The 22,531-nt window shown below is 42.6% G+C and overlaps 1 protein-coding gene across 1 annotated transcript in view; it reads right to left on the bottom strand.

The window, feature by feature from the left end:
* The window catches only part of USP10 (ubiquitin specific peptidase 10), a 70,654-nt gene that overhangs the window by 20,144 nt on the left and 27,979 nt on the right, over nucleotides 1-22,531 (bottom strand). Inside the window, exons 2-4 of the mRNA XM_023637426.2 lie at nucleotides 18,609-18,677; nucleotides 13,371-13,431; nucleotides 7,036-8,079 (exon numbers count right to left, since the gene is read on the bottom strand). Of these exons, the coding sequence (XP_023493194.1) occupies nucleotides 7,036-8,079; nucleotides 13,371-13,431; nucleotides 18,609-18,677 (1,174 nt within the window). The remainder of the gene's footprint in view (nucleotides 1-7,035; nucleotides 8,080-13,370; nucleotides 13,432-18,608; nucleotides 18,678-22,531) is intronic.

Below are 22,531 nucleotides of genomic sequence, written 5' to 3'. Positions count from 1 at the left end.
TGGTCAAAAGCACTTTGAATTCACATCTTGTTAAATTTAAAAAATCACTTATGACAAGGCTAACTCCCCTCTCAAAAAGGAAGCAGATGCAAAAATATCAAGAACTGCTCTAGGCTGCCCTGGAAAACACATCTCCTCTTACGTCCTTAACCGAGCTACACGCCCAAAATAATCCGCACACCTGGAGGCTGGAGCACCCAAGCCCTGTGGAATCAGAAAATACACCCAATTCAAAACCGCCCATTAGCGGACTGCTTTCCAACATTTATCTGGGAAACAGTGTGTACCGGTTGGACAGAAACCTTTGGTGTCTACATCCACCCTTTCCTTGAATCGATGCCAGTTTCTGGCAGTTACTTTTGGTTTGCTGATTTTAAGGAGCAGGCAGGTAAAAAGCTGTCTCACTGTCATCTTTCACAATATTAGTTCAAGTCTTTCAGCATCACCTAGTGGTTTGTTCAGTAACTGCAAGTAACGGAACATTCCAAGTAGACATCTATCTACAAAATTAAAAATGCAAAAGGTCTAAAAACACAATGTGGAACAAAAGAACACAGTACATTTACTAGAGAATGTACTAAACTAGCTTCTTTAACATTCTTAAAGAGACTTCTGCTCCAACATTCATAAATGTAGATTACTAAGTCTTTACAGACTTAGAAAATACAGAGACACTGAACAATCTAGATTTTTCTTAACAATTATCTGTTATTCTAGAAAAATTTTCTCTACACTGGCAAGACTTCTATGAGCTAAAAAGCACAGAAGCATTCTGCTGCTTTACCTTGCGGTGCCCCTCAGCCGCGCTCTCAGAGTGAGCCAGGGTTCCAGGCTGCCGGGAGCAGTCTTCCCCACAGGGGCCTCGGAGCCGTGCGCTGCGGGCCTCCACAGGAGCAGACTCCTCGTCGTCTCCCTCGTGTTAGCAGTGAGGCTCCTTCCTTGGGCAGGAAGCTCCTTACAGACAACACCCTCACACTGCCACCCATCAGCTGAGTCTCTCCCCCGCCCACCGGGTCATCCAGGGTCACAGGACTTCCTGCCATCTCTGCCCCCAGCCTGATACTACCATCCCTACTGGCTCCATCAGGTCTCCCCCTCACCTCCTTCCCCCACACTCCTCTGCAAATGATAACTTCTCTCTTTCAGCTAAAAAGAGCTGCTGTCTCTTCCTATCTTATTCCTTAGACAACCCTCCCGGCCAGGCCAGTTGTTACGCACTGACCTGGTGGCTTGCCTCCAGTAAGCACTCATTAGACAGTAACACGGGATGCAGTAAACACCTGGATACCAAAGCTGTTGCTTACGGTACAGGACACCATTCGAGTCTGTCAGATACGACCCCATGGACACTAAAAGTCATTCTATCACACTTCACAGAGCCTCTAGGAGTGCCCCGTGGGGAAGACCACCAAGGGCACAAGTCAAGGAAGACACCCAGACGACAGGGTTCACAGCCTGGCTCTGCCACATCATTCATCCGCCACCTGGAGCAGATGACTGCAAGATCCTCACCTGAGAGAGACACAACGAGCGGCCCCATGCACAGCCACGTGAGGATGTGGGATGAGCAACACGTGCACAGAGAACACATAGCAGGATGGCCAGCTCGTTACAGATGCTCCGTAATCCTCATTAGGAAATAAGGAGCTCACACAGGCGGGAAGAGAAGTAACAAGGAAATTAATTTCTGGAAGAGTTTGAGAGAACCAAGAATTTTCAGTACTCCGAGAAATAAGTTAGCTTAAATTCCTTAAAATGAACTTTTGAACACTTTGTGAATATATATTAATAATTTCATTTCAAAAAGAATGAAAGATTGTAAAAAAAATTAGGATTAAATATCTTACTGTCTAGGATTTTCTCTTAAAAACCAAATATACAAACAATTTTAGAGGTTCAGGTTTGTAACGTACTGTATTTCCCCTGAATAATCTCAATAAGCACACACTGGTCCAGACCCTGAGACGCGACAAAGCGTCCGTGTGCTCCTCCCCTTCTCCCTCCTAGTGAAAAAGCACAAGTGAAACAACAATTCTAATTCCAGTGAGTTGTCACCCGTCGCTATTACTGAATCCTGTTAAAATGAATGAATCCTACTGGTATAGTTCAGAAGTCAGTTATTCACGATTTGCAGACAAGCCAGTTATGAATACTGCTTTTAATTTTTTTGTATAGCTCTTGGCTCTATTTAACTAAATTCCCTTTATAACAACATCACCATTTCCATTAACTATTTTATTCCTAGCCTAAAGCCCAGTAAGCACTAGAATTAGGGAAGTCAAAAGAATCAAAACTGGGAAGGGCAGCCACAAAGGAGAGAAGTTAGGGTACTTCCTGAGGGTGGAACTCTAAATCTGACCTGCAGCCCAAAGTCACCACCCACAGTGATGCTGTTGGTTATCTATTTTACCTTCTTTTAGGGCAAATAATCAGAAGTTGACTACAATAACAAACTTTTCTCCCAGAGGCCTTCTATTCAATTCCTCATTGTTAGTGTAATTCACCACCAGAGCCATTTAGACGGCGGCTTTAGGAAGATGTCCTCCCCAACCCATCTTCTTCACAGGACTTGGTGGGGTTGCCCAGAACAATGTTATTGGAACGGCACAAAATGCCAGAATGACTCCATAGCACATAAAAGATATAAAACTGAAACCAGAGTCCTCACCCTTTGTAATACCTCCAACATTAAGTGGTTGAATTAAAGTTCAACCTTCTTACGTAATCTGCTGACATATAGAAAAATGGAGTGTTTAATATCCTTTCTCGTATTTCAGGACGCACAAAGTAGCTTCTATACGTTGCCATAAATCAAATATGAAATGACATAAACTCGGTGGCAGAACTCGAGTTTTGACGTCAACTTTTACATCAACATAAGCTGCGATTATACTTACACATATTTTATGCACCAAATTTTGTTTTCCTAAAATTAGGATTTGGAGGTCATACTACCATTTACAATCCATGAAAACACAAGGTGCAGAACTTTCTTTGATTCCTAAGGCTCAACAATTGGCCCGTAATCAACATTCTGACGTTGCTGACCTGCTCTTCTGTCATCTTTTAACTGTCCAGAACATTCTCCAAGTGCCTACTTTTTCCTCACTACAGACTTTGGAAGCACACAGACCATCCGGGTCACCTAATCAGGTGGAGGACAGCAAAGAGACCAAAACGCAGCACTACAGCCCAGCTGACATTTTCCAGGCGGAGGGGTCTCAATTTAGTTCTATAAAATAGAGACGCATCCTAAGCAGCAGCAAGGACGCGGTCCACGTGGAATCAGACACGGAACGGACTCCTGCACACAGGAGCTGCCCTTTTCAGCTTAGGGCACGCTACGTTATCACGACCTTCGCCACTTAGGAGAATTTGAAGAAAAATGCAAAATATTTGAGCAATCATTTCCCAAGGAGGAGGGTGGTATAAATACGATTGATAAACTACCAAAATAAATACCAATCATAGGGTATATTTCTGTTTACATTTAAAATAAATATGGACATGGGAATTCATTTTTCTGAGCAGATCCAACTTGTAACGATTTTGTAGCTCTCTCCCCAGCAAAACTTTTTAGGTATAAAACTACTGTGCAAAATCAGGTATTAAACATGTTTGGACTAAAATTCATAATAAGTGATATTACCAGATACTTCAACTTCCTCACAGTATAGAATTTTCTTAGAGCTGTCAAAAAACCTCAGTTTATCCAGTTCTCCTTCACTGAAATTTTAACTCATTTCATTTGGGCATTTGCCCTAATCTCTCTCCTTGCCCAACATTATTTACAGCCCTTTAAAACAAAATACACTGATGCACAATTTTAAAAGCAAAACAAGGGGCCGCCCGATGGCCAAGTGGTTGAGTTCACATGCTCCGCTTCCACCACCCAGGGTTTCACCGGTTCGGATCCTGGGCGCGGACATGGCACTGCTCATCAGGCCACGCTGAGGCAGCGTCCCACATGCCACAACTAGAAGGATCCACAATTAAAAATACACAACTATGTACCGGGGAGCTTCGGGGAGAAAAAGGAAAAATAAAAATCTTTAAAAAATAGAATAAAATAAAAGCAAAACAAAATAGCTCTATTTGTGATTTGAAAGCATTTGATACAATTTAGGTTTGAGAAATGATAAACGTTCCTTAGTAAAAACCCAGGAAAAGTTTAATGTTCATTAAAAAGATGTGTGCTTTCCAACAACTCTCGATGACGTGTGCTAACGGCGGGAGTGACGGCACAGCTACCCCTGCGTCACTCATATTTGCCACACTTCTGAATCGGGAATGTTTTGCAACCACTTTCAAATACAAGCTAAGATCTTCGGGTTTATTTTTCTCGGCTCTGGGTTCAGTTATTGCTCCTGAAACGCCGCTCTTAGAGCACAGCAACCACGCGCTGACACCCAGACCCCTTGCGAGCCTCCGCAGCCTTCGTTTCGGGGTCGCACTCCCTGAGGGGTCGGGAAGGCACCGAGCGTTTTCAGTGGAGTGCTCTTCCTTCATCTCCTTCTTGACTAAGAGTTTACACTTAACAAGAACCAGCCAAGGGAACCAAATGTTGGCAAATACGCTACACCGTGAATATGGCCCTGCCACCAAGGGGAAAGCAGAGCCCACTAAAGAAATGGAGACCAGTTTGTGAGGAATCAAGAGTGGGTGCATTTCACTTCAAAATGCCTTCCGTGTGATTCTCATTCTTTGTTTACAGCTGCTTTGTCTTCCTAATACAAAAATTAGTTGGCACTTATTAAGCACAGGGTTGATAACCTAGAAAATACAGACATCCAAAACAAATGCACCTGGGATCAAAAACTGGCTGTGGATATTGTTATTATTCTAAGAACTCAAGAAAGAATAGATTTGATATCTGAACTGTTCCCGTCTCCCTCTTTCCCAAAAGTTATTAAGTAAACATAAAAATTACTCTCTCAGTAGAACCACTTCGAAGGTAATCCAAGTCAAATTCTATGATAACCAATATCAACAGATCTTTTAATGGAGCCAGAATTTCAGTTAAATCCTGCTTAAACTAAGTGGGGCTACGTTTAAAAGCATGCCCATTAAAGGGAAGTTTGTGGTAGTGGGTCTGACTTATAACAAACCGAATATACTTCATCATATTTATAAAGTAAATCTCTAAGTAAGAGAATACGACAAAAGGAAAAAAATCCAAATATCGCTTCACTTAATTAGGCTCTACATGACTGCAAGAGTTATTCACTGTGACGACTATGACCGCGTTATTTTACAGGACGTAATGCTGAAAACTGTCAGCAGCTACATTCTCTATTTCTAAGGCTTAATAAACAAGAGAAAGAAGAATTGTAAAAAGAGCTACACTTTTGCTCAGATAATTGACACATCTTTATAACCGGCCTAATCAAAACAGGATTAAGGCCTAAACCTGCTGGGGAGGCGTGGGGGCACACACCACGCCAACGCAGAGCCACCTGCATGGTTTGCAGCGACGCTCTCCGCCCGCCGCACTGCTTCACAAGCAGGCTGACGCTAGAGTTAGCAGGTTAATTAGAGGTTAACACATAGAGAACACAGCAAACTATGTGTCAAACCACACTGAGAGTCATAGGACTGGAATGTTTTAAAACACTTCAAATGAAGCTCTTCTTTCTTATTTTAAAATAAAGATTGAGAAAACTTCCCAGGAATGGGAGGTTTCCTTTGTGAAGTAGGAACAAAAGTATAATTACAATGTCTTCAAGACTTCGAACTTAAAATGCACATTTTCAAAAGCAGCCCACCATGAATTTCTCATTCATTAGAGGTTAAAAATAAACTTTTAACTTAAACGATCTGTAACAAAGGCTTACACTGTCTTATCCCGACTATAACAGCATTCCCTGGCAATGAATACATTCTAAAAGTTATGACAAAGAAATTACTTGGCTTTTAAAAATATATATGAAGCCCAAAGTGACGACTGGCCTATTAATTGTCTTCTCATTTTAAGAGAACTCCAGACACCAAGATTATTCAAAATTATGTATTTTGTATAAGAAATAAAGTGCTTACTTTTTTTTTTTAAATACTGCTTGCCGTCACCTTACTGCCATCAAAAGACTGTGTTTTCTATCTGATGGAATTCTGACCATGCATAAAAGCGGTGCATTTTGCAGCTTGCTACTGCACTCATCCTCATCCTGGATGCTGTCAGGTGTTCCAAAATGATACGTCAGAAAACATCACATAAAGCACAAATGAGACCGCCTATCGTAACCGAGCTAAGGAGCAGGAATCTGAAGGGTTGGTTACTAAACTTCCTGGTGCGATGAAACCTCAAGAGAGGGCTTTGGCTTCTTGGAGACGCATAAACATACATGCTCCTCTGTATTTCTGACTTCCTGCTTTAACTTAGAAAAACCCTGCAAATTATGCAGCTTTATATTTTTACTGTGAATTGGCCCTACTTTTGAGCCTTGGCACTTCGAAACAAAATGTTAACTTTGAGCCAAATTGTTAAGTTTTTCTTTTCCTGTCAAGAGCTGACCTTGGTGTGCTAAAACTGAGTAAAATCCATTTACTCAATCCAAAATAGGCATTAAAAACAAAAAGCCCAAACGCTTTCTTATATCTTAAGAAACGGAGAAAAGAAACAGTGTGAAGTGAGCTCACTTCAGGGATTATCACACCAAAGGTGCAGGACAGCTGTAACACAGAGAGAACAAGTCCATTATACACTCACACAATGGAGCAGAATTACTTAATCAAAAGCCAAGAAACGGAAATGTAATTTGTCAACAGAAAAGCACTGGTAATGGACATGGATTTTTTCTTAACATAAAGGTATGATACCCCTCCTCCCATTTTGCTTATGCATCGTTTTACTTTTAGATAACATTTAAGGCACACGCGTTTTTCAGGAATTCCGATTAACACACAGCTAATCTATTAGTGTTCTGGGTAACAATCTATCACCACAGTTCATAAGCCCAGACTGTCTCAAACTTCTCACTCAACAGGCAATGAGATCTGCTCCCATCTTCACTTCGACCTGTATCTTTTCAACTATACCTGCAATCTTTATGGCTACAGGATCCTCTGAAACTGGAACAAGCCCTTCCTTGACTTCGGCCTGCTTTTCAGAGACCAGGGGAGACGTGGCAGGAGGGGAATACTTAGTTTCCACAGAAGCCACAGGCAAGGAGGAAGAGGGCTTAGAATCATGAAAAAGACTGGCCCATGACTTAGCAGGCTGACTGGCGGGAGCAGCGCCCATGGCCGAGGCCAGGGCGTCACCAGGAGGGGAAGCACCCTCGGCTTTAGCAGGGTCCGAGTCCGGGCTTTCCACAGTGTGCAACTCCACCCCGTTGGCAGCTGTGCCCTCACCCAAGGATTCAAGTATTTGTCCATTAGCAACTCCAAGATTTTCAGTAGTATCAGTCCCAATGTAAGGCTGAGCCACAGCTGTCCTCAACAGGCTGTCCCTGCCAGCCTCTGCAGGGAGGCAGGACTGTTCCAAGTCAGCCCTGGGGCAGCCCTCAGGCTGCCCTGCAGTCCTGGCATCGTTGTCGAGGGCTTCAGGGAAAGAACCACCAGGCACAGTGTCACTGACAAAGTCCGTGGAGTCCTGAGGGCTGCTACAAGTCCTGGGCGTCCCCGACCGGGGCACATCGCCCATCGACTCTGCTTCCTCTGTGCCTAAGTTGTTCGGGACTGCTGGATTGGCATGGCCGTTGACCAGGGCTTCTGCGGAAACGCTGCCCTCACCGCCATCTTTCAAGTAACTGTAATACCCAGGTGGACGTTTCTTCTTCTTTTTACGCTCCCTTTGTCCAAGACCACCGGAGACGCTGTCATTTTCCAACACTTCCGCCTCCAGGTTAGAGCTGCCATCCAGAGCAAGAGCAGAGCCTGGGTCCGGGCAGTCAGTGGAGCTGTAGTTCGCTTCTTTATCCGGGTCGTCAGGGGTCTTGGTGGAAGCTGTGCAACTAAGAATAAATTCGGGGGCCTGAGGATTCAATGTGCTCGAAATACTGTAGTTGGGCGTTCTCGGCAAAGCGCCATTGGATTCAATTACTTCATTCACACCAAACTCAATTCTCTGATATTCTTGTCCTGTTTAGAAAGAAAACGATCAGTAATTAACCCATCAGTTACGAACACCACTGTGAAAACTTATGAAAGTCTCAATAATTTATTTTCTTTCAGAAAACTGAAACCTTAAAATCTTCTCCTAATTAAGTTATGACATTTTATTTCTGTGCTGAATAAGTAATTTGCTTAAAATAACTATAAAATTATATTTAATTGGGACTATGGAAAGCAGAGGCCTGTATTTATCTTCCATTCTCAGGGTAGCCAAGGGAGACTTCCAGAAGGTAGAAATTAAAATGGAATTATAATAAAAAGCAAATAATATTTTGCCTGTCTAAAAACACCCCTCAGGGCCAGCCCGGTGGCATAGCGGTTTAGTTGGCACTTTCTGCTTCGGCGGCCCGGGGTCTGCCGGTTTGTATGCCATGCCTACCAGGCCATGCTGTGGCAGGCGTCCCACAAAGAAGTAGAGATGGGCATGGATGTTAGTTAGCTTAAGGCCAATCTTCCTCAGCCAAAAAGAGAAGGCCTGGTGGCAGATGTTAGCTCAGGGCTAATCTTCCTCAAAAAAATAAATAAAAACACCCCTCAATGAAATCTGACTTTATTAGCTCACTGATGCCTGAGACTATGGTATATGTGTTCTGGACAACTTAATTTAAAAAAATCACAATGACTAACTTAAGGACTTAAAATCATTGTATATAAAGGCTTCTCTAGTTAGTGCAATTTAATAATTCAAGAAGTCTGAACTACACCAAGAACTAATGCTCTATATAAAACTGCACCTCAGAAGCACTCTTCTGAATTATCCGTCTCCTGATCTTGCCCACTGACAGCCTGAACCGAAGTCGGAAAGAGGCTTTACATGAATGCGTGTAAACATCCACTAAGTGAATTCATATTGGATTAGCTCCATGGGTGGTCAAAGTACTTCCAAAAATACTAACAGATAAAGTTAGGACTGTGAACTTTAAAAAAATCTCTTTGGAATCCTTCAAGATTTCCTGCCAACTGACAACAATCTAGGTGTTCCATGCTTTCTAAGATGTGCACTTTTTCGTAGTTCAGCCCTCTGGAATCAGGCTGAGTTCGAGAATCAGCTGTGTCTCAATAGATACCGAGGCTCAGTGTCATCCTGTATCCGAGCATTTTGAAGTTAAGGAAAAAACTCACGCCTTAATTCATTTTTAGTGCATAACTGAAGATTTCTCCAAGTCTGGTACAAGAGGCCAAGTTTTTTTCAAGGCATGGATTTCAAGGAAAAAAAATCCTAATATCAAAAGTCGTGTTCCATTACAGAGGACTGAATACATTTCACCTTGGACGTCTTTTTATAGAAGGAGAGCTTTGGCCCCTGAGTACTGATTTTTTTCTTTCCCTACTCTGAAAAGAATCAAAGAGAAATTAATTTCTCTATTATTATACCTCAAGGTGAACTGTCCATTTCGCTTCCAGGCATCACCTATTTCACGATGCTGCAAGGTGCAATGCTGCTACATGGTTTGAAACGGACGGACCTGAAGAGGTGAAGAACACTCCGCAGGGGGAGACTACCCTTTGGAGGCTGTGGCGTACGTTGTGTGATTACACTGAAAATTAGTATGCAACGTGTCGTGCAGCTTGTGCGGGATTCTGATTATTTCCAATAGACACAGTGCCTTCCACATATCAATTCTTAATCTTATCATGAAACACTCTAGAATGTGATGTGACATTAATGGAACCATTTCAATATGCTATGGCTATTATCAAAACATTGACCCAGAATAGCATTGGATCACATCACTGGAAGGCAGACTTCTACCCAGAACAGCTCCTCTTCTTATGCAGGAACACCCGTCATGGACACACATGTCACTGCAAGGCAGAGAGGTCAGCACAAAGCCCAACACGTCAGGCCAGAATAGGGGTGGACGGCCCGCCAATTTGTGCTTTAAACTACCCAGTCAAGGCACTGAGTAAATGGGAGCTCAATACAGAGCTCATGCAGGCAGTGGGTTTGCCGGGGGAAGGAATACCAGCTCAGATAAAACCATGACATCCTAACACAGCCTTTCTCCAAGCCTGCTCACAGTAGCACACACACCACCACGGCCCGGGGACCTGCAGTCTGCCATGTTCAAGGCACCCAGGTGATTCTCGTGCCCACTACCACCTGAGAACTACTGCTTATGTGGCTTCCTCAGTGGATTTCTGATTCTGCTAGAAACAGCTCCTAGCAAGCTGATTCAACAATCAGGAGCACCTAGCTATGTGTGAGGTGTGTATTATCACATGGGTACAGAGATTAGCAAGGCAAGGTCTCTGCCCCAGCGAGTTACATTTACTAGGGAGACACCACATGGGACTGAAGATGACAATGCGGAGGGAGGGTGAGATAAGTTCTCAACAGCTTTACAAAAAGAATGCTTTGGACACAGAAGAAAGTGACCAATTTCAATCAGAAGCTAGAAAGAGGTCAGTGGAACTGGCAGGAACCTGGATTTGTGGGGGTGGAGGGGAATATAGGCTATCTCAAGCTTTAGAAACTGACTAAAAAAGGCAGAGGTATATAGACCGGCCGTGAGGGGGACCCTGCAAAGACCTGGCTGAAGCCGGCTGTGGTGGAAGGTGGAATAGATCATTCTAAATTATTCACCCAAAAACACGCTGAGGGTTTACAACATTCCAGATACTACAGAAGTGGACGAATTATGGTCCCTGCAACCCACAGCTGAACTCAACCTAAATAGGGAGGCAGATTCATTACTGCACAGTGGGAGAGGCGCTATAAGAGAAATAAAAGTGACAAATAGAAATGGCAAGCAATAGGATATACTGGAGAATATGAGGAAGCCATTTAGTGTAAACCTAATTCGGCCTGACTTTGTTTTTCCAAAAGGGCCTGACCGTGGCCATTGAGCATGCATTGTATATCTGCTTTAAACATTTACTATGGCAAGAACAAATGGCCTTAAGATAAAGGTGCAACTTCCCCCCACATTGGCATTTCCTTAGGGATAAGCATCTTTCTTAGGGTAAGAACTGACTGCTGCACTCACCTGTGACCACCCAGCTCACCTGTGACCACCCAGCTGGAGACAACAGACCTGCCACCCTGCTGTGTCCACCGGGACAGCAGACCTACCTGCTGTGTCCGTCAATCGCTGTGCTGACAGAGCAGTCTCCTCTGGACTACTGTAAAAGGGACATTTCAATCCTATGTGAAACACCCTCTTTGGGGGTATATAACCACTCTGTACACCCCACTTCTTTGGTGCCCTTTCTTCCTTTGGGAAGAAAGGCCCTGGGCCATGGTCTCACATTTTAGCTCAGAATAAACTCACCCAAATTTTCATTTATAGATTGGTTATGGATTATTTTTGTCAACAAAAGTAACAAGAGACACAAGAGGACAGAAACACCTCAGAGAAAAAGGGGTCTTTAAGCTGGCCTGTCACTAACATTGTGAGCAGGTAACAAGATTCCAGCTGCGTTTTCAGCAGAATAATAGATACGCTTGAGGGAAGATGGGTGAATGGAGGAAAAAAGCCAAGAAGCAGTAACTGAACAAGGATGATGAAGCCGGGTACCTGAGGGCTACTGCAGATATTAAACCTACGTACTGTTTTTCCTGTTTAACTTGAGGGGTGACTCAGGGGTCTGGAGGATTTGCAAGCTTGCTTTGAAGAAGAAAGAGAATACCTCCAGGGAGGGTGCAATCACTGGATGGCTGCCCACCCAAATGGCTGCTAACGAATGGCTGCTGATGGCCCAGAAGTCAGATCCCCAGGGGCTTATCACGAGTGACCCCTTTGTTTCCCCAGAGCTCCTCCTGCCAAGCCCCTTAGCTCCATAAAACTTCCCTGCTTTCTGTTCCTGGGGAGGTGGATTTGAGTGAACCCAGGCTCCCGCCTACTACTTCTGGCCAGTTCGAATCAATCTTACTCCATCTCCAAGCACTCATGTCTTGGTGTTTGGCTTGCTGGGCACCAGGCACACAAACCTGAGATTAATGGGTTTGGTATCAATGACAGCCTGGAAGGAGAAGCACAGCGTGAGAAAGGGAAGGAGGAAATGGATTCGAAGCGAGTGGAATGGGAACTCTGAACGTTGGGAGGAAGAGCTGCTGGAGCCTCCGATCTACACCACTGGGAAGATGGTGAGGCCACTAACTGAACTAGAAAGAAAGGAGTAACAGGAAAGAGAAAATAACAAAACATTTCTAAGCATCGAGTAAACATCGGCAGCATGCTTATTATGTGCAAAGCACATGGAGACAGACAGAAATCTGACTGACTGACAAAAAGCCTCTGCAGATGCTGAATGGACAGCCTGGCAAGGGTGTTTGGGTCCCTTCAGTTTCATTTATGTTATTCTCATCCTAAGCCATCGTTAGAACTGCTCTTTCCCTTACGGGCTCCTATATCACTGTTTCCTGTAAAACTGCTAATAATTTTAGATATGACCCCTTACTGACTTTACTGTAGATAAAAAGGTTGGACAGCCTCTTCAAGCTTTGTATTTAAACCTAAATTGTAATTAACCCACTTTCACAGGTCTGACCACGCTAAGGAAAATGGGAACCCAATCCCTGGCTTGCAAAGAAAGCGTTTGGTTTTAGCTTCTCCGAGGCCAGCAAAGGCCCTTCACAAGATGCAAACTGGAGATGCGCTAGACAGGTCTGACCTGCACTGTGGCAGCCTCCAACAATTAAACGACCCTGCTGTTATTTAAACACTGGGCACTTCAACAACATCAAATCACGGCATCTCAAGAAGCACTGTCTCCTGTAATCAGCTCAGTGTCTGAGTAGGAGACCCAAAAAAAGTGACAAACCAGGAGGTAAAGAAGTTACGTGAACTCTGAAGAGCATTAGCGACAGCCAAGGACATAAACGCAAACTGCTGGAATCAAAGATTCGAACTGCCGTGGAGCCATGCAAAGAGTACATGCTCAGAGACTCACCAGCTCTGGGCCTTGCAGCCCCGCAACCTGGCAGAAAGCCCACTTCAGAACTTTCACTGACAGAACCGGCTATGGGGAACGAGCCTACCTGTGCCACTGAGAACTGTTAGGAAAAAACAGAACTGAACTATTTCCTTAACTAAACACTGAACTCTCATACCCTGAAGCACAGAATGAACTTTAATCCATCAGTCAAAGTAGCTCAGTGATGAAATCTGCTATAGTTTACAGCAAAATCAGCAAGCAGTAAGGGAATGTTTACTCAGAAAGTTGAACAAAGAGGAAACATGCTTCCAGGCAGCCTGCCCCTGCAGCATGTAGGCCAGAACTCACTCAGGGAAATGAAGGGAGCGCCAGCTTACCATCAGGTAGGTCATCTGCAGCCTGCACGCCACACAGCACTGTCCCATTGTATGGAGGAAGCTACACAGGGAAGTGGAAGACAAATTTTAACTCAACAAAACATGAAAACCTGACACACACTATTTCATTAGAGCAACACTTCATTAAAATTCTTTATCCATGCAACTTCTCATGACATTATTTTTACCAAAATAACACACATGGAGAGACAGTAAAAGTCAATCATCTTCATTTAAGGAAAAAAACACCATAGGAATGCTTTTAAATATACATTGTTATTAAACAGATCCAAAAATGAAGCAAAACAAATGGACATGTAAACAGCTACAATAAAATGCTTATGTTTGTTTCACAGGATGTTAGACTGCCCACTTGTCTTTGTTGACTAGCAAAGATGACTCTTAGTGACCATCTGCACTTCACGTTCACAATCACCGTGCGTCAGCACAGCCAGCGGAGGGCGGGACCAGGCCCACGGCAGAGTGGAGAAAGGCCACTGGGAATGGAAGTCTGGTCATCGAGGCTCCCTTTTTAACACAGTGCCTTAAATAACGGAATTAACAGCTAGAAATCACATTCCCTGTTTGGAAGAGAGAAAGCAAAATGGCAAGTGTCTGACCTCTTTGTAAAAAGCCGGGAAGGTGTTATGAATATACCAAGTTTTTCTCCTTCCTAGCTAGTGCATACCGTTGAAGAGTTGGAACTGTTTTGAATGGACATGTTTGAGATAAGGAGTTTAGGATGGGAAGGGGCAAATTAAATGGAAAGATAATTGCTACCTGAAGGCAGAACAGAACCATGACACCCTAACACAGCACTTCTCCAAGCGTGTTCAATGCCACACCCGCTGCACCCCAGCCCAGGTGTCTGAACGGGGTCCCACAGGGGTCAAGGCACCCGGGTGATGCTTGTGCCCACAATTACTTGCTTAAGTGGCTTCCTCGGCTGACTTCTGCAATCAACTCTTAGCAAGTTATTCAATAATCACAGAGATAAAAGCTTATCACTCCAAATAACCAAGTTCTCTCCACAGAGAATTAACGACAAATAAGCAGCTAAGAAAATGCAGGGCGATTCAAAAGGAACGGAGCGCTCTCAGGACCTGAGAGCTGCGCACATTTCCACCACACGGGGGCACCCCAGTGTTCATCACCTTGAAGCAAAACGAGAAAGCAGCCTGGGTGCTGAGACGGGCCACCCTTGGCCTTGCACCCGTAGTGCAAAGACCATTCCACATCATTCACACGCTGGCAGCAGGCGCATCCGCAGGACTGCTGGAACGGACGTGTGGAGCAGAAAGGCGCGTGTGAGGAAGCCCCGAGTCGGGCTCACGTCCTTCCGCAGTCACAAGAGAAGTTTAGCAAACTCCCATGCACAGAATGCCTTCTCTTTTTCTATCAACGACACTAGGGTGCCCCCTGGTGATGGAAATGTTAAGGAGCTAAAAGTGTTTTGTTTGTTTTTTAAATCACGCTGAATTTACACAAAATCTAGTAAGTGGCAGAGGCAGGCTCTGCAAGACCACCCGGTTGACTCCAGGGCGCGATACTGCCATTTTCTGTTAGTGTGTTTAAAACACTTATTTTGATGACTAATCTGGCAAGAGCGTAGCTGTGGGAGTTACTGAAAGCTGAACTGAGTTGTGGCTCAGAAGAAATGTGTCCGTGTGTATTTCTTTTTTACGCTAGAGGCTTATGGCACCTTTAATTCAACAACTCTCTGCCACTCATAAGATGTCCCTTGGTCTGTGGTAATTGGGTATAATAAATACACAGCAGAATAAAACTGTAAGAATTGTTCAAAGGTCCATTTTTAACTATACAGATACTTAAAAGAGCACAAAATTTAAAAATCACAGCAAAAACATCAAATCTCACATACAAATGCACACTGAGCAATGTAAAACACTGAAATCTAGTTCTACTAGATACAAACTCAAATCAGCTTAGTCTGAAAACAGTGCTGCCGTCTTGTGAAGTCCATGCTCGGGCCCTTCGATAAGAAGGTAAGGTTTTAAAATCTTTTTGTGCAGCCACTATCTATTCTGCTTCTGTCGCCAAGACCCTCATGAACGCTGAATCTCCTCTGAAATCCCACTGAGACACCAAACCACTAAGAATAACTGTCTGAACTCTCTGCATTACACACTTACACACACACACACACACACACACACACACACACAGGCGCGGACACTTACGGTCTATATCATGCTACCCGGGGCTTGTTTATTTTGTTTATTCAGTAACGGGTTGAGGCATACGTGTTGCCTCCAATGTTGTGATTCTGGGAAGTTTCGAGACCAATGAGCATTCTCTCCCTATTTTGAACACTAGTAACAGGATTATGACTGGGATTCAAAAGACGCTTATTCAGTATGTTGACTGTATTTTTTCCATTTGGAGAAATTCATTTTTAAATCACGTTGGCTTATAAACTAGAGCACAACTTAAGAAAAGATGTCGGTTACCTTTTAAAATTTTACTCTCACATTCAAGATCACACACAAAAAATCAGCTGAACCTATTTCTTCGGATCCTTTTAAACCACTCCCCACCCGATCTTGCCAGTGGGCAAGCTTCCAAAGAAGGAAAGTAAAAGACAGTCACACTCTCAGCTGAGGAGGATGATGATTTTTGTAGAAAGATAGAACTTACACATTTTAACACTCCATATTTCTCAAATTTTTATTTTTCAGTCTTGGCCCTAAGTAGAGACAAAATGCTTTATCAATTTCCTTACAGCGAAAATGTGTAGGAAGAATAGGGCTGGATTCTAATTTATGCCACGGCCACATGGAAGGAACAGTGCAGGTGTGAGGTGCAACTCTTTTACCTTCCAGATAAAAGGCCAAACGATGCAGTGGAAGCGAGACATCATTCCTCACACACCCAGCAGCCACCCACGCGCCACCCCCTTCGGCAGTCCGTGTCCTCTGTGATTACAGTATTACCGTCAGCCAGACCCCTGAATTATAGTAATTATACCTTGAGAAAGGTAACTCAACCCGATCATGTTAATTAGCCCACATTTCCCTTTTGTGGGTTACTGGGCCATATGTGATTGTGACAGACAACACTTGTCACACCCTCCTCCCAGACTCAAGGCATGCTCCCAAGTGAAAAAACGGGAAGACCTCAAGTAAGCTCAGACTCACAAAGATTTCTGGCTATAACTCTTGTGATGAGACACAACCATTACTTTTGCAAATAAAAAGTCTGACATAACTTTACCACTAACATCCTTCATATCTAGTAATATTTGGTACTCACTAAATGTTAACACATCATACTTTAATGATTTCCCAATATTTCTGTTAAGTAAATAAGCATTCTCCATTTCTCAAATTAAAAAAAAAGGGCACAATGAGATGCAGGAAATTGCCCAAGACGGCCAAGCCCGTTTAAGCGGCAGTGTGAGGAAGGAACCCAGCTCTTCAGACTTGAAATACGATACATTTCCCACTTTCATATCATGGGAAAAGCCAGGTTTTTATTCTCACACTTACTTGCAAACAAGCACTCACAAACCCACACATACGCACACCCTTGAAAAAAGCTATAAAGTAGAGAAATTGGGCTTCACCGTTTTTTAAAACCTTAATCCCAAAGAACACAGTTACACTGTAGTGTTCCTGACAAATACTACCACATTTTACTGTAATTCAAAGACGGAAAGTATTTAACACGTGAATCATTAGTAGAGTATTAACATTAAGGCTTGAGGAATATGGGATCTGATGTTTTTCCTAATCAACTGATTTTTAATAAGAAAGAACTAAACTTCAGTCTTCCTTCTACAGAATTCTAAAATGCATAGACACATCTTATTGTCTTAGGATGTGCGCCCTCACAGGGCGGCACACGAATAGGGGCCAAGCGCTCAGTAAATGGCGCTAGGACAACTCCCTGCTGCCACGGGGGAGAGGACGCCAGCGCCCCCGCTGCGCAGAGCGCACACGGACACAAATTAGTACCTCAATTTCAGTTGTTTCACATCCTAAAGTGAAAACAGAAACCTTCAAACTTTTACAAGAAAACAAACGTCTTTATTACCTGAGGAAAGGGAGGAATTTCTTAAAGATTTTTTTTAAAAACCAAAACTCCACAAACCACGAGGGAAAAAAAATCAATACATTTGACATTAAAGATAAAAATGTACTGCCCTTACCCAGCAAAAAAAAAAGTGCATCAGATATGAAGTTTAAAAGCCCTCATGCTAGTTATTACTCCTATAAACCAATAAGAAAAAGACAAGCTGCTTGATAGAAAACACAGACAAGGGTACAGATTGGGTAATTCACACAAGCAGAAATCTGTACTGCCAAAGGACATATGAAAATAATAAAATAGCGCTCAACTCTGTGTAATCTGGGAAATGCAAATCAAACGGAGAATCTATTTATCCCATCAGATTAACAAAAATTTTAAGTATGCCTATTCTGAGAATTAGCAAGAACTTTTTAAAAAACAAGACTGAGAAAACTCTCGGGCACTGCCAATGGGAACGCAGAGTGTTCAAACCACTTCAAAAGCAAATTAGCAGTCTCTAACAAAACTAAAACCGCGAATTCCTTGCAGAACCCTCCAATTCCATTCCTAGGAATATATCCTGGAGAAACCCGGAGAGGAGCGTGAGGAGACAGGACGAAACATGTTCGCTGCAACACTTCTGCAATACTGGAAGAACTCAAGACCGAAACGGCCTTCAGCAGGAAAAAGCAAATAAATTGGTATGATCCATCAACGGTATTTAGCAATTAAGATCAAAATGCATCTGCATAGCTAAATCTAAAAAATGTGTTAGCTTAAAATAAACAAACTACAAAATGATGACTATAACATGAAACCATTTTTGTGACATTTTAAACCACATAAAACAATACAATGTACTATCTGCTGATACACAGGTATGTAGCAAAAGGTGAAAACCAGAGTCAGGAAACAAAACTGAGCAATTTTAGCAGGCGTGTTATTTCTGGGGACGGAGGGGAATGAGATGGGAGAGGGGTACAGTGGAGGCTTCAACCATCTGTAGTGTTTTGCTATTTATAAATACAGCAAAATGTTAATATTAGTCAAATCTGGTTGGTGGGTTCAGGCATTTCTCATACTAGTCTCTGTACTTTTCTGTACATTGGAATTCTTTATCAAAAGCATAAATCAGTAAATAAAAATGAAAATGTAACCATTGATTCTATCTACACATATACTCAATAAAACAAAGCTTTGTCTTACCTCAACTGAACAGCGAGGGGCCACAAAGAACTGATTGAATTCGTCAGGGCTAAAATCTCCAAAAATATACTGAAAAAAAGAGAATCACCGATCACATAAAATACACAAATTATGTACTTTTAGAAAAAATGCTATATGTTATAATAATCCTATGAAATATTTGGGCCAGAATCCCCAAGACCCTTTCTTGATTAAACAAAATAAGGGTCTGCAAACTGCGATTTCTAGTATTTTCCAATTACAAACAAGAGAAATGCGACTTAGCCTTTTCTATAGATTGCCAAAGAATACTCTAAAGCTGATAAAGCTTATTTTGAAACAGGTCAATTTTATACACCAAACTTAGAAGCAGAGTCCTGCTTGCAGGAGAATTCTTTGGTTCACAAACATTTCCAGTTGTCCATTTACCTTTCTGCTGACTCATGTCATTACCTCCTTTCCAGCTTTCTCTGCCATACATACTAAAGAAAAGCAGAAAATGCGGTTCAAATGGGGAGATAGGGAAATCCACAAAAGCAAAATGTTAATGATCCTGACGAATGATCTTTAAAAGTATACGTAATTTTTTATCTTAAAAATGCACTGGAACATGATGCACAGATAAACATTATTCGATAGACACAAACATAGTTGTGAATCCTCATTTCATAGAATTCTAAATGACTTTCTGGAAAAACAATGGCTAACCTACATGGAAGCAAGTTTGGCAAGTGCCTAACAGTTTATACCCTCTCTGGAGCTTCAAGAAATAAGCCATTAACAAGAAGCAGTGCGCCCAGATTTCTACAACAGAGAATGCCTCACTAATTACTCCTTCATTTAGTCCCTGACACTTAGAGCCTACTAGCGCGTGCGCGATGACCAGCACCGGGGATACCAATGGTAAAGCAGAGTGTGGTCCCCCGCTCGCATGGACCTGACAGTCCAGTAACTTGGAGGGAAATGTACAAGCACATGATTCAAAAGTAACCAGTAGCTTAATATTATATAAATGAATAATACCCACTACTATTGTAAATGTGAATAAATGGCAACTAACTCTCACACCCTGTTGGTGAGAATGGACCACTATTTCCGGGGGAAACCCTTCTGGAGGGCTCTTTGGCAACAGCCACCAAGACTGTAAATATATATTAAAACCAAAAATACCTTCATATAGTATTTACATATACTTGCAAAAGTCCACAAAGAAGTTGTGCAGTGACACTAATGGTGAAAATAAGCAGAGTCCCAAAACAATCTAGAAATGGTCTTCGGAAAGATTCTCACTGTGAGCTCAGTGAGCTTAGACCGTCTTACCGCCTCCAACGGTAAGCGCACATTCATTCCACTTAGGCACAATCCCGAGCACTGGGAGGGAGAATCTAAGTGAAAAGGAAGCAGAAGAGAGGTGGGAGTGAGGCATCTACGAAGAAACGACACTGCCGACTAGAGTTCCTTGCAGTCCCACTGCAGACAGAGATCTTTAAGTCTAGATATAAACCTTCAAACTTACTCAGGAGAAAAGAAGAAGGCAAGCCATAGACTAGGAGAAAATATTCTTGACCACATGAACGCCGGCAAGCATGTGAAGCAACTGGAACTGCCTGCCTGGCTGTACAGACGCAGAATGGCACAGCAACTCTGCAAAAGAGTTCGGCAGTTTCTTACAGAGTTACTTACCATACCACCCAGCAACAGCACTCCGAGGCACTATCCAAGAGAAATGAAGACCAACGTCCATGAAAAAACCTGTCTGCTGATGTTACAGCAGCTCTACTCATTATTGCCCAAAACTGGAAACAACCCAAATATCCATCAAGAGTGGACGTGGTACATCTATACAACCAAACACTACTGCAGGACTCTCAAAAGCATCATGCTAGGTGGAAGAAGTCAGACTCACAAGGGCACACAGCTTGTCTAACTGCATTTATACAACATCCAAGAGCAAAATTATAGGCACAGAAAACAGATCGGCGGTTGTCAAGGTCTGGAGAAGAACTGATTAAAAGGAGGCACAAAGGAACTTCTAGCGTGATGAAAATACTCACAAGAGAAGCCTTTTGGAGAAACAGTAACCACCCTAATTGTAAAGGAAACACACCCACTAACACAGGATTTCGGTCCTCATGCATGAATGGACAATAAAGAATCACAAGACACGTGAGGGGGAAACCAACAGCAATAATGGGAATTACTATTAAAATTAGGGGAAAATGACTGAGTAAACAGGACACAGGAAACAGAAAAGAAGTTAAATTCTAATTTGTATCCTTAAAGCGATTCAAGCAGACAAAATAAGCAGAATAGCATGAAAAAGGACCTAATCATTAGAGAAGAAGGAAGAGTTCACAGAAATCAGAAGATTATTAGATTTAAATTACTAAATTTACAAACTCAGCAGAAAGTTTCAACAGCAGAGTCAACAAGACTACAAAGCAATGGAGCGATATTTTCAAAGTTCCAAGAAAAAAATATTTTGTTCCTAGAATTCTAGAGTATTTTGTTTTCAGAGAACTCTATCCCATAGTTGAGGTTATTACTCAAAGGCCAAAGAAAAACAACATTCTCTGACACCCGTACACCCTCTGGCTGGGGTGGGGTGGGGTGGGGTGGGGTGGCGCCTGCTTAAGAATTCCAGAAAATGAATTCAAGACATACAAGAGTGGTAAACAAAGAAGTAAGGTCCAAGAGACTGCCGACACTGTAGCTGTGAAGCCTACTGCAAATATGAGGAATCAGCAAACTACAATCATGCTGTTTCACGCAATACCAATAGGAGAAACACTGCAGTCAAAGACACCCATTTTATCTTCTCTTATGAGTAGAAAGGACTCTGTTTATTGTAATTCAGAATGCGGGGAAGACATATAGGGATGAGAACTGGAATGTTCTACAGGATTGTTAACTTATTTTCTTCAGGCAGCTTTTCTTCTTGGGAAAAAAAATGCAATGCTCATTTAATCCACACTCCTAAGCATCCTTTCTTACTTGAGTTCATACACAGTCTGAAAAGTCTTTTAAAGAGAGAGATCTGGTGAATCCAGTAAGAGAACTAAAATTCCAAATGATTTAATAAAACCTTGTCAGTAAGAGGGAGAGGGAGGAGGAAACACGACTCCAAGCTACTCGCACACACAAGGCTCCTGGTGCGCCCGCAGGCCCTGCGTGGCCGCACTAGCGGGCTGGGCGGGGCAACCTCACAGCCAACCACTGGAAGGCTGAGAGAGGCTCCCGAAAGACTTCTTCTATTATTTTCTATTTTACTATTTTTATCCAATTATTTTTGAAGTATTATTTTAAAACGTCTGCTATAGATTGTAAATGTGCTTTTATTGCAACTTCATGTCAACCATTTCTCCACAGATAGGCACCTTCAATCTGATTACAAGATTCACTGGGGGGGGAAATGAGGAAGAGCTTGATGTACAGATAGAGAGAAATGTCTAAGACACCGTTCAATGAAGAAAACATTCTTTGCGTAAAAGAGAGGAAAATAGAAATATCTACTTGTCTTTGCAATAAAAAGATACTGGAAAAGGAACCCAGAATGGGATGTAACTGTTTTCAGCACAGAGCCATGGGGACACCAAGTGGACGAAGTGGGGCGGGAGTGAGGCCTCCTAGTGTGTATCTTCTCAGAGTTCCTAGTTCTGAGCCATACAAACGCCTTATCTATTCCAAAAATTCAATGTAAAAAGTCAATGTAAACAACAGAAATCACTGTACGACTATTCAAACATACCCATTTTGCAGAAACGTTGTAAATCTGCAGCTTACTGCAAGTGTTAGTTTCAAGATCTGACAACAGATTAGATCTTGATCGAAAACATTTAATACAAGAAAGACACCATAAGCAGCTGTTAACTATCAACTATGCAACGCTAAAATATCATTTAACACTTGCCAAGCAGCTAGCCAGAGCTGTTTTGAACTCCAAC

This window comes from Equus caballus, chromosome 3 (assembly GCF_041296265.1).
Source record: "Equus caballus isolate H_3958 breed thoroughbred chromosome 3, TB-T2T, whole genome shotgun sequence".
Taxonomy (NCBI): domain Eukaryota; kingdom Metazoa; phylum Chordata; class Mammalia; order Perissodactyla; family Equidae; genus Equus; species Equus caballus.
The sequence above is the reverse complement of the archived record's forward strand: the minus strand, read 5'-3'. Positions and strand labels throughout refer to the sequence as shown.